Source organism: Macaca mulatta, chromosome X, assembly GCF_049350105.2.
Source record: "Macaca mulatta isolate MMU2019108-1 chromosome X, T2T-MMU8v2.0, whole genome shotgun sequence".
In the NCBI taxonomy this organism is placed as follows: Eukaryota; Metazoa; Chordata; class Mammalia; order Primates; family Cercopithecidae; genus Macaca; species Macaca mulatta.
The window spans coordinates 133293677-133306327 of NC_133426.1; the positions used below are offsets into that span (position 1 = coordinate 133293677).

At 34.4% G+C, this 12651-nt stretch overlaps 1 protein-coding gene across 1 annotated transcript; it reads left to right on the forward strand.

Annotated features, from left to right (window-relative positions):
- Window positions 1-509: 509 nt before the first annotated feature.
- PRR32 (proline rich 32) lies at window positions 510-2202 on the forward strand. The gene is given in 2 exon segments (NM_001193842.2): window positions 510-529; window positions 1326-2202. Coding segments are annotated over 2 exon segments (897 nt in total).
- The last annotated feature ends 10449 nt before the right edge of the window (window positions 2203-12651 follow it).

Here is a 12651-nt window from a genome sequence, read left to right on the forward strand (position 1 = left end):
AATAATATGCATCCCCAAACTGGAAGTTTAAATTACAATTTTAGGCACAGTCCTCTGCTGAATGCGTTTCCAGATTTGAGGAGACTTGACAACTACCTTGTATAAACTAAAACTTCATAAATAGTTCTTTAAAAAATATCACGCTTCCATGATTCTTCTAAATCTTTCTTGAAACGATTTGTCTTTCCAACTGCCCTGCATCAGAATTATTGTAGTGAATGGCTTTACCATCCATCTACTACTGTGCAAACACCAGTCCCACATTTAAGTTCAAAGGCGTGTCACAGATTCATCCCCACCCCTCCCCACTCCTTTTCTCCCTCCCTTCCTTAGCAACTGGTAACCCCAGAAAGATAACTCCAAATCTAGAAAGAAGCAGTTGGTCCCTGGCTTCATTCGAGTTGCCAAGCCTCTAAGGCAGAAGCAGGAGTCATTTCTCCAGACCGAGCTGGCCTGTTCAGCGGGTTATCTCCACCACCTCAGGAAAGCTATCCTGATCAAATTTCTGCATGGCTTGTATTGAAAACGTGTAAGTACAAAACCGAGTACAACTGTTTAATTTTGAAGGCAAAGTCAGTTTGAATTGCTTTATTGTGTAACTGGGACAGGGATGAGTGGATTGGAGGAAATGTGGGAGGAAATCAGAGACAAAAACTTGAAGGATATAAATTTAGTTACGAAGAATACTGGATTTAAGAGTGGCCAGTGTAATTTTGAAGTGTAATTTTGAAAGAAAATTTGCAAGGCCCTAGTCTAAACAGTGGGGTTTAAACATGAGGAAATTGTTACTCTAGGGTGTGGTGTTGGTTGAATGAAAGGAATTTTTAACAAAATTTGGTGTGAGTGTTGAATGATACCTCAAGAAGAGAAACTTGTGTTTGTTAACATAATTAACTTTTCTTTGACTTCTGTGAAGAAAAATATATTTTACTTTGGAAGACATACCAGAACAATCTTGCCAGAATCTGAATGCCAGGATTAGTGAATCATAGATACTAGAGAGAATTGAAAAAGCTGGTATTTTCTATTATATGCTTACTATTGAGTTATGTGCGTCTTCTAAGTTTCCTTGCTGCCTTGTGGAGGTGGGGAAATGAGGAAATAGGTCACTGAGTAGTCATGAAGGGTAATCTTGTAGCCTAGTACTAAAGAAGCCACCTGGGAAGAGGCCAGTGCACTGAGCAAGTATTTGGCTACACATAGGGGAGAGGGCACTCCCTTTTTCCCTGGTATATTTCAGTGAGCTCAGTCAATTACATATTTTATCTATTTTCTGGTCACTGCATTTCCATTTTTATTAGCTGTTTGATTTCTTTTTTTGCAAGCCTTGGAGGGCACGCCCCTTCACCCTTGGTAGTAGCTGTGGACAAAAATGGGAACCAGGAGCTGCACCTCGATATGCCCCTGCAATGTCTGAGTTCCAAGCCGGAGGATGACACAGAGCCCTGGGGTCTACCTCAAGTACTGCTGAGACCTTCCGTCAATGTGCTGACTGATCTGGCTAGCGAGCAACCGGAGTGCCCCTCTGAGAGAACAGGATCCTGCATTCCTGTTCATAGTTTGAGAGCTCTTAGACACCCCTATGGGCCACCACCTGCTGTTGCAGAAGAGTCCCTAGCAACAGCAGAAGTAAATAGCTCTGATGCACTGGCAGGCTGGAGGCAGGAGGGACAGGATGCTATTAATGTGTCCTGGGAAGTCTCTGGCAGCCCTCCTGCGCTGATAGTAGGGGGCACAAAGGTCAACAATGAGGGCACTGAGAGAGGGAGTAATAATGCAAGGTTGTATGTGGCTTTGCCACGAGGTAAAGGGTTCTGTTCACCCAGGGGCCCACAAGTGAGAGGCCCTTCACATATTACCACCCTTAGATCAGGGATAGTAATGGAGGTGCCTCCCAGAAATACACGAATAGCCTGCAGAGGAAAGCTGGCTCATGTTTCTTTCCCACTCGGGGACCCATGCCACCCCATGCATAATTGGCCAAGGCCTATCCCGTTGTCTTCCAGTACTCCAGGTTTACCTCCTTGCTCTGCTGCTCATTGTTTCATCCCTCCTCGACCTCCGATTTTCAATCCATTTATTGCTATGCTTCTTCCTTTTGCTCCTCCTCCAATATTTCATCCTCCACTGCCTTCTTATTTTGTCCATTTCCATTCTGGGGGAATGCCAGCTCCTGCATCACCCAACAGAGAGCACAGCTGATGGCAAAAAGGAAGGATGAAAAAAGGGTTGTGGAAAGAGGTGAGAGGTGAAAGTTATTCATATATGCTTTTATATTTGAAACCTCGTACCCGTCCACACTCTGTTTAGCACGAATGTGACCTGTTTGAAGCCTTGTACTCTCCCACACTCTGTTAAGCACTAATGTGCCCTACATACTGGAGATTCAATAAAGATTGTAAACTTTGAAATGTTGTAAATTATTTTTCAAAATACCACCGCAGGAACCAAAGCCTTGGATTTTGTATTCTATCTTTAAGTAATTAAAGCAGAAACAACCCTGTCAGTGTTTTCTAAATAGCTTAGTTAAATGACTGTTACTATTTTCTACTGAGTTGTCTTGTAGTGTGACTGGGGAAGGGTGGTTAGGTTCTTCCTAGGCCAAGGCTAGATTGGGGAATCTCTATTTACCCAAGACTATAAGGGGTGCTCAGAACTGGATGGCTTAATTAAGAAAAGGTTCATAAAGGCAGCCCAAAGTCCAGATAATAGAGAAAAATGAACAAATGGTAAAAGAAGCCAGATGAGATTGAGGTGAGAGTAATAGAGTCAACATTTAGCAGTCACAGGCAGAACCAAGTTGAAAAGTCAGGAAAGTAGGAGGAGGGAAGATGGAAGCATATTCTTAGACCACTGCTTCAACACGAACTGGTGTTTGTGTTTCAACTTTTCCTTGTTGCTAATTACATAGTATATATAGCTCTGGCTCAATAAGAGTTCAAAATCAAGGTGGAACGGGACTGATCCTTTCACCCTTTGTCTCAACAAAGAGCTTACTATATGTGTTAGTCCATTCCCACACTGCTAATAAAGACATACTCAAGACTGGGTAATTTATAAAGAAAAGAGGTTTAATTGACTTACAGTTCCACGTGGCTGGGAGGCCTCAGGAAAATTACAATTAGGTCAGAACGGGAAGCAAACACGTACTTCTTTACATGGCAGCAGGAAAGAAAAGTGCAGAGTGAAGGTCGGGGAGGCACTTATAAATCTGACAGATCTTGTGAGAACTCACTCATTATCACGAGAACAGCATGAAGATAACTGCCCCCATGATTCAATTACCTCCCAGTGGATCCTTCCCAAGACAGACACATGGGGACTATGGGAACTACTATTCAAGATGAGATTTGGGTGAGAACACAGCCAAACCATATCACTATATGCTCAAAACTTTGAAGTGCAAATGAAAATACTTTACTCACATGGAAATATTTTTCTCAGATACTGCTGTGTTTGTATTCCTCATAATTTGTTACAGCACCCCATTATAATGATGGTTCTGAGAGATTATCAAAATGTTCAGATGAGAGCTTTTAAAATTTCAAGTAACAAAAATAAGAATGCAGCATGCAGTGTGAAAGGATGTACATTTTGACAGCTGTATAACAATTCACTATATAGTAAATGACCTAAAACATAGTGCCATTGTACATGAACAACCAGTCAACTAGAAATGTCTGAGGAGGATGTTTATTCAAATAAGCATTTTTAATATTCTGTGCTGATACTGTAGGTGATTTAACCAGTTAGACAGAGGTTGAAAAAACCTGCCAGAGACAAAAACTAATAATGAATTTTTAGCACCAACAAAGAGTCATTTCTACTCTGGTGAGAAGGGCACATAGATTCATTAAGTTTCTTTTTTCGTTAGAAAAAATAATAAGTCATTCTAAATGTACAGGTGGTATTCTAAGGTTTAGCAGGAATATCTGGATAGTGCCTGATAGAATTCCTCTCACCCCATGTATTTCCTGAAACTGTCATGATTCCACCAATTCACTCTGGTGGATTGAACAGAAGTATTCAGCACATCTTTGTACAGCTGCTCATGATAAGGTAGCTTAGTCCTAGTGTACTAAATATTTATTGAATTTTAATCCTTATGAACAGAGAAGTAGGTCATCAAAATCTCTTTGGAGCCAGATGTTTAAAGATGTTTGGAGAAGAAATCAAGTCATCATGTCAATGGTAGTGCTACGTCCCTAGAGAGTTGCCGAAAGGTGTAATTGACAGCAGGACAGGATTCGTTTTCCTGCTCAAAGGAAGGAAGTAGCTCAGATCAACACTCAGAAAAACTTAGCTTACAATTAATTAAAGAAATCCATGACGAATTGACTAGAACAAGCAAGTGACATCAATACAATTGGCTGCTTTTCAACTCTCTTTTCTCTTTCCTCACCCTGTGTGTGTTTTTAAAAAATATATTCTATGTCATGTCTAAACACTGAATACCAATAGTAAGCAATAATGAACACCTATTAGCAAATTGAGACACCAAAGTTTTATTTATACCTCTGAGGTGCAGGATAAATATGTTTTCTTTAGTTTATGAAGAGTTCTGTGCCTATAAAACCAGTTTCAATGGATGCAAGCATGAAATAAGCCTGGAATCCTGCTATTAAATGCAAATGTAATGCAAATATTTTTGTTTATACATGGCTTCTGCATGGAAATACTGTATTACTTTGTTATCACACATGAAAGTATCCTGAATGACAGCAAAACATCTGTTTTTAAACTAACAAGTCACTTTAAAGTTGTTTTTAAAAATTATTCTGGTAGAATGTGATCCATATTAATCCTAAACCATAACATGATATTCATTTTGGAAAGCACTCATAAAGTAACGTATTCAACACTCTTGAATATATATTATTTATTTTTATTCTCTGTGGCTTAAACAGATTCTAGTCACAAAAGAGAAAGATGAACATCAACAAAGTAGTCCTTTCTTCTGGTAATAATGATAACGGGTTAAGTATTTCCTATTTGAAGCTATAATCATTGTCACAAGAAGATTCATGTTATACTGTTTATTATTTATAGTTCTCATTATATTCCTTGTCACAAGACTGTAGCATCAGAATTTTAATGTCCTATATGTTCTCTAGAAGATAATAGTAAACTCTACAACACTGACCTTTTACATGTCTACAGTATGATTCATTAGCCATTTCTATTTTTCACTGTTTACAACTTCTGTAGCATGGGTGCAAAAGGTACACATACAGCCAATGAAAGTGTAGAATACTGAAAAGGTTGAAGTTCAAAGTTATGAAATATTTAAAGTTTATAGTCTTTCATAAACTAGAATGCCATTAACATTATGCCTCATTCTTCTGAGAATTATTACAACAAAAAAACTAAACAGGACCAAATTATTTATTTTCACTGGAGTCTTAAGGTTGAAAACACAGTGCTATCTTTCTCCACCATGAAACAAGAGGCTCACTGTGAGGTTGTCACTAAATAACTGGGTAGCACATATATAATGGGAGAGAAGAAAATCATTCCATAACTATTATGTAGTACTATAACAATGGCTGTGCATTATTCATTGTTACTGAGAGATAATTTTTAAAGTCCCTAAATAATGGGCTATGTAAAATGACCCTATTTCAAGACAAATGAGCCAAAGTCAGAGTCAAAATATATTTTATACAGGTAAAAAACATAATGTCAGGTCAAAGGCTAATTTCATAGCTACCACAAAACCTTAAATGTCTTCTTTATAATGAGATGGATTGAGTGATATTCCCATATAAAGATAAGGAGATAAGACTGAATTAAGTAAAATAGTTCATCTTTTTCTCTTTGGTGATATTACTTGTTGTCTTATAATAATAATGTATAGCATTTATCAAATCAAGTCTAGATTTGAGAAGTTAGAGAAATTGTGCTTCATCATGCAATCTTTCTCTTAAGTGCTTGAGAAGGTGCTACTCTTGCTAAACAATGATTAAATAAATGCACTTTCTCACCCACCTTTGAGGACTTTACTGTCATTCAGAAAAACTTTCCAGTGTTTGCATTTCTCAAAAACAAAACCTCTCAGTTAAACTTACTTTTATGAAAGTGACTTGGCTATTTCTTTTTGGGAATGAAAGGGTGTGCTGTATTATTTTATACAGGTAAACTATATTTTTCCTCAACTCTGAAAATTCCCTTCCTCATGTAAAATAAAACAATATAAATAAAGCCCATAAATGCATCAATCCTGCAACAAAGGACTTTATCCATCTAATCATGCTTGATCATAAAATTTGCCTGGAAAATTATACTTGTAACTGATTCATCAAACACCCCGATTATAAAAACTGTGACTCAGAGGTAAAGCAGCACAGGGAGTATGGGGGAATTGATGGATGGTGTTTGCACATGTGACAAAGAGAAGACAGATGGAGAAAGACTGAAGATTAAAAATAGAGGGGGTAGGGACACAGTCAGTTAAGAAGATACAAAATTCTTTAGAACAGGAAGCAGCTGCAAATTGGAAATACTATGGGAAAAATAATAAATTTGGATGTGGCAGAATATAATCCAGAGAAAAAAGGGTGAGGTGGTTTGAAAAAAAGTAGTGTTACATATTAAATGTTTCATGACAGAAAAATCTATGTGCAAAAGCCACAGATTTGAGGGCGTGGGGATGAGGTGATTAGAGAAATATTATCCAGTCTTCTTAAAAGTGAATTCATCACCACTGCTTCATTCCTTCCTATAAATATCTCTCCTTAGATAGCAGTCAATCTCACATTCCCTATGCCAAACTGGAAACACTTTCTGGTTTAGGTTTCATTAATCCACCAAACAAGCCTAGACAAACAAACACATCATCATCCAGGTTAACTTCGTTGGTGATGTGGGTATGCAATGAATTGGGCTCAAACAAGAACATGTTTTCCTTAAAGTTCTCAAATATACCAGATCTTCATTTTTTAAATTTAAACTTTAATAACTTTCCTCTAGTGAGGTACACTGATGATTTTCTAATTTTGTCTTTTATTCCTCCCCACAAAATTATAATTTCTTAGGTAGAATTGCTGACATTATTTAAGCACACTTTATCCAGAAAACAAGTAATCTATTATGTTCACCAGGGGAATATTCATACCTACTTTTGGTAAAAAATTCATTTTATTAATCCTCATTGATACTTGATAGCTAATTAACAATGCATTCTATAATAAATAAGTGAAGGCAGTGTTTAATGATCTAAATAAAAGGTTGATTATCTATAAATAGAGCAGTTTTAAAAATGTATTAGTAATTAGTCACATCTGGAGAAAAATAGTCCAACATAATGTTTCATAGTTTAAAACTACCTATGAGATAGTCTATAAAGATCATCAGTAAAACCATGGATAATTCCATGTCTAGAAAACAATACGAGTTTAAAAATAATCTCCTTAGGGTTTATATGAGCTGTTAAAGCTTCAGTACTAGATATTTTCACAAATCAGTTGCAATTTGTATGCATCCCAAAGTGTCCAAGTTTATAATTAGTTAATGTTGCTAACCTTACGAGTAGAATGAACCCATGAACATGTCATTTCAAAACAGTGTAAAAGCTCATTTCTCCTTTATTCATTGTATATGAAGTGAAGTTATATAAGGAAAGTGGTAATTACAATGCCTAAATGTTGTTCTTTATACTTAACTTGATGTTATTCTTTTAACATGGCCAGCAATGGAGGCTGCAAAGGAAAATCAACCCTTGACTGAAAACTGGTAAAAAGTCATTCAATTTTGAGTCTTAGGCTTTTCTAGCCAAAACAAACAAGCAAACATAACAAAGTATAAAGCAAGGAATCCATGGGCTTTAAAATTATTTATTCAATCTGCCTTTATTAAATGTAAAATACATTCAATAAATACTCTCCCTAGGGTGCAATCGAAAATTAAAATGAAATAAACAACTGTGGAAGTAACTGATTACTAACAGAAAATTAATTTTTTACCAGTAACAGAAGGTATACTCTTTATGGTTCAGTGGGTTCTCATATGCTAATGAGTCTTTATTTAGAATTTCCACCTCTTCTGTTGGTCTGATAGGTCCTCAATTTACAGATAGAAAAACTGAGACTTCGAAGATTTAGTGATTTGACTAAAAACAAAATGTTACTATGTGGTGGAATCAGAATCTTCTTGTTAAACTACATTTTAAAATGCATTTTAAATATATTAAAGATATATGTACATGGTAAGAGGAAACTCTCCATAAATACAAGAAGACAATATAAGAACTAGATAAATATTGATGTAGTCTTGACCTTTCTTTTTACAAAAATAAATCACGTAAGAACATACTATTTTCTAAAATTGTGCTTAATTGCCATAAACAGATTGAAGAGCAAATGGCAAACTGAGGGAAAAGTTGCAATGTATTTAGAAAAAGGTTTAAATATTCTTAATATATAAATTATTTACTGAGTCAATAAGAAAAGTTATATATCTCTATAGAAAAATGAATTAATAACACAAAAGATAATTTACAAAATAAGAAATAAAAATAACCAATAAACACATAAGTTGATAAATGAAAATTAAATTAATAAACACAATTTCTTATCTATCAAAATGGAAAAGTTTATTTCATGTAATTATGTTTATTGTTAGAAAAGATTTAGGCAAATGAGTGCTTTCATATACTATCTGTGAGAGAAAAAATAGTAGAACTTCTATTGAGAGCAAGTTGAAACAAACACCTTAAAATTGTAATTTTTTTAATCTAAAAATTCCACTTGTTGGAGTTTAGTCTGAGGAAATAATCATGGATATCAATAGAGGTTTAGATACAATATGTTAGTCTTAGCTTACATTATGCCTATTATGACAGCAAAAAGGTCAGGAGTAAACTAAATATTCCTAAACAGATAATGGTCTAATTAAAATTGTGGTAAAATCAGATAATAGAATACCTAATGTCCCATCAGAACAATAACAGACAGATACAATTTTAAAAATGAAACCTTCTACATACATTTTAAGTAAAAAATGTTTGAAAAGAGTCTGGAAATATCCAGTTTTCTTCTTTTTACTTATCTATATTTTTAAAGTTCTATAATAATAATTTTTACTATTTCAATTAAACTCTAGAGTTGTGATAAAAAGGAGATAATAATATATAAAGTCTAATGTATCTTTCAGCTTTACATTTTAATGATTTCAATATTTCAAATAGAAACAATTAAGTTACAATAGAAAAAAATGCTATAGATATTGTATATCCATAATTATAAATAAATGAGCACCCAGAGAAAGTGAAAATAAATCAGGTGTGATGAGAGTAGCTACAGAAGTCTATGTCAAAAAGTTTATGTAAGAAAAACAGAGCAGCACCATACAATTGCAAACTTTTATTTCTTTATGCTTGGCAAAATGAGGGCAAGGACTTGATATTTAGTTTTACACCTGTTTTCACAGGCATTGAGCATCAATAGATTATGGCTGGCCAGGACAGGCTAGGAACCAGGAATCTGAGCAAAAAAAAAAAAAAAATGGAATCTGGGCTGTACCACAGTGGTTGCACAGTTAGTACTCTGCACAATGTTGCCTAGAGGTACAAATGGGGGCTAAAATTAAGCTTATACTCTGCTTGCTAAGCAGTGTACCCGAGGGAGGGCAAATTTTTCTAATTTATCTGCCCAGAGTGAGTGCCTTTTTCTAATTTCTCCACAGAAACCGTAGATACTAATTTTCTCTCAGGTTAATAACCAATGACTCCAAACACCTTTATATCCAATAAGACTGTAAAATTGTTAAAGATTATAATGCTAGTTAAAAAAAAAAAAACACATTTTCAGGGTTTATAGAATTAAAGCATAATTGCCATTCAACAGGCCCAGCAAATGATCAAAGACTAGCAGGTTCTTACCTGTAAATTACCTGCTAAAAGCTACCATTAGACGTGGAAAATGGATTCGTATGAAAAAGTAAATTAAAAATAAAATCGATAAGAGGCAGTTGCTTTAATGATATTTCTACAAAGGAAAAAACCCATAAAGCATCTCTCCTGCACCTGTATAACAAACACTTTAATAGAAATAATATAAAAGTATAGCCAGAACCCTGAAACCCAAGCACCAGGGTAGCATTTTAAATATACTTTGGAAAATTACTGCTCTAACTTATACTATTAAAATATTAAAAGTAATAACAATGAAATTTACAATAAGCTTTCAATATAATAAGCCTGCAAATATAGAGTAAATATAATTCTTATAACATCTATCCTTTAAAACATATGTTGAAATCAGATGTAATTATATTAATGAGGCACTTCCCATGAGCAAAATAATTTTGCTCCCTGAATACATTAATACGCCCTTTTTTTCCCCTGTATTTATTTTCTCTTTATTTTTTAAGGGTGAGATAGCACTGGAGTCCTTAAATGGAAATTTATCATGCAATTCAGCTGTATTCACATTTCTAGTGAAGAAGCTTATTTAACAGTTTCTTAGAAGACGTCTCTTGGGTTTAGCTGTAGGCAGGAAATGATGTATAATTAGCGCTTTTATGTAGAATTAACAAACAATCTTGTAAGTTCATTACTTTTTAATATTTGCGTCAGTCTTCTAAAGCAGATTAAGAGCAACTATAATTTCCATATGCAAGATTTGGTAACTATAAAGCTCAGAAAATGTTCACTTAAATCAAAACCATGCTACAGTACTGGGTCTTCAATTTATTTTCTCCTCACATTCCCTTTCAGTCTACCCACACCCTCGACAACATAGATTTTGGCAAATTTTATTTTAAATGAACCAAACTGGCATTTCGGTTTGGCCTACCCTGCTCACTAATAAAATGGAAAAAAATTTACTCAATATTTTGTGTCGTCACTGATTCTCATGAAAAATAAATATTCATGATATCTTATTTTTTCTAACACAATAAAAGAATGTTATAAATAAGACCTTTTAAAGTTAAAATTGGTTAGTTCCGAAATACTGGCTTTGAGGAAGCTATGGTAAAAGATGATGATAACAACTATGGAAAATAGCTAACTTAAACAACATTGATATATTGCATTTACATTTTTAAAAATATTTCCTAGACAAACCTACTTGCATGCTACTTAAGTTGCATTTTCTACACACCCTTGCTACGTAGTACATGTATTTTTAAACTGTTTTGTGTCTATTAGATGAATCTCGGTATATACACAGATGCATTCAAAGAACAGAAGAAAGAACACTGGCTAAAGGATTGAGGAAAAAAAAGAACAACATATAGTAAGGTAGGAAAGACAGGCTAGTTCAGACTGTTGAAAGACTTGTGGGCATACAAACTTAGGATTTTATTCTAAGTGCAATTCCAAAGTTATAGTTGTAGGAACAGCCTTTACTTACCTTACTATTTAGAACCAAGCCTGAGTGATGTCCCTATGTGTGAATAGTGAAGCCATGTGAACTCCCTTCTAAGTCTCCATGTGCAGCCCACAATATAAACGCTGTACAGTGTGGCTTTCTAGTCTTATATATTATTTGACCACTAAGTGGAAACTACCCAATACATTTTATTTGAAATGTAACAACAAATATATAAATTCTGAAAATTGAATATACTAATATTGTTTGTTGTACCCTTACAAATACTAAAAACAAGCATTTATTTGATCATTACAGTTGTTTCTTTCTGAAACAGGACACTAAAAACATAAAATATATATATATATATATATATACTGAAACTCAGAGAGACTCTCTGGATTCAAACCAAGCATCTCCAGTATCTATAGAGACTATCCACCATCCATCACTAGGTTGTTTGGCTACCAACATACAATCGTATCTTATGTTGAGATAATTGTAAAATGAAGCATGTAGGCCTTATATAATTTCGAGATGCTAGAGAGCAAAGTTTCCCTTGCTCTATGTGTTTGATTCTTCAAAATTATACATACAGGTGGCCTAATGTTTCTCTCATTAAATACTCTTTTGTTGATTTTAGCCCATTATTACAGTCTATGCTACTTGAAAAATGTTCACTTCAAGGTAGTAACATACTTTTATCCTTATATCGAGTTAAGGAATGAAGTTTAAATATTTTTTGAAAATCATTGATAACAGGAAATGTGGAATTGGTTTAATGCAGAGCCTTAACCCATTCTCCTAGATAAATTCTTCAATTAATCAGTATGGTCAGGTATCTGGCCATTTAATTGGCTATGAATGCACTCAATTGCACAATAGTTATTTTCCTCAATAAGTGGGTCATGAAATATCTTGTTCAAATACATTTATTATTCATCCTATGAATATGGCATTTCCTCTTTTAAAAATGTATTGAAATTTTCACTCAGGATAATGATTAATGTCTTGTAGAGGAGAAGTAAAAGCCTTCATATTTCTATAATTGTCTCCTTAAGCTATGTACATGCCTGTGTATTATACAGAAGAGGAAAGTGCATATATTATAATTGCATTATTAATTGACAAGGTGAGCAGAAAGTAAGCATAAATATAAAATGTTAGGCACATTATAATTGCATTATTAATTGACAAGGTGAGCAGAAAGTAAGCATAAATATAAAATGTTAGGCACTAAGAAATAAACTAGTCCAAATAACTTATGTTGTATTTGAGAAAAGTAATGTTTACACAGGTCAGGAACTCAGGCTTTGAGGCTCTCTAACTCACATTCCAG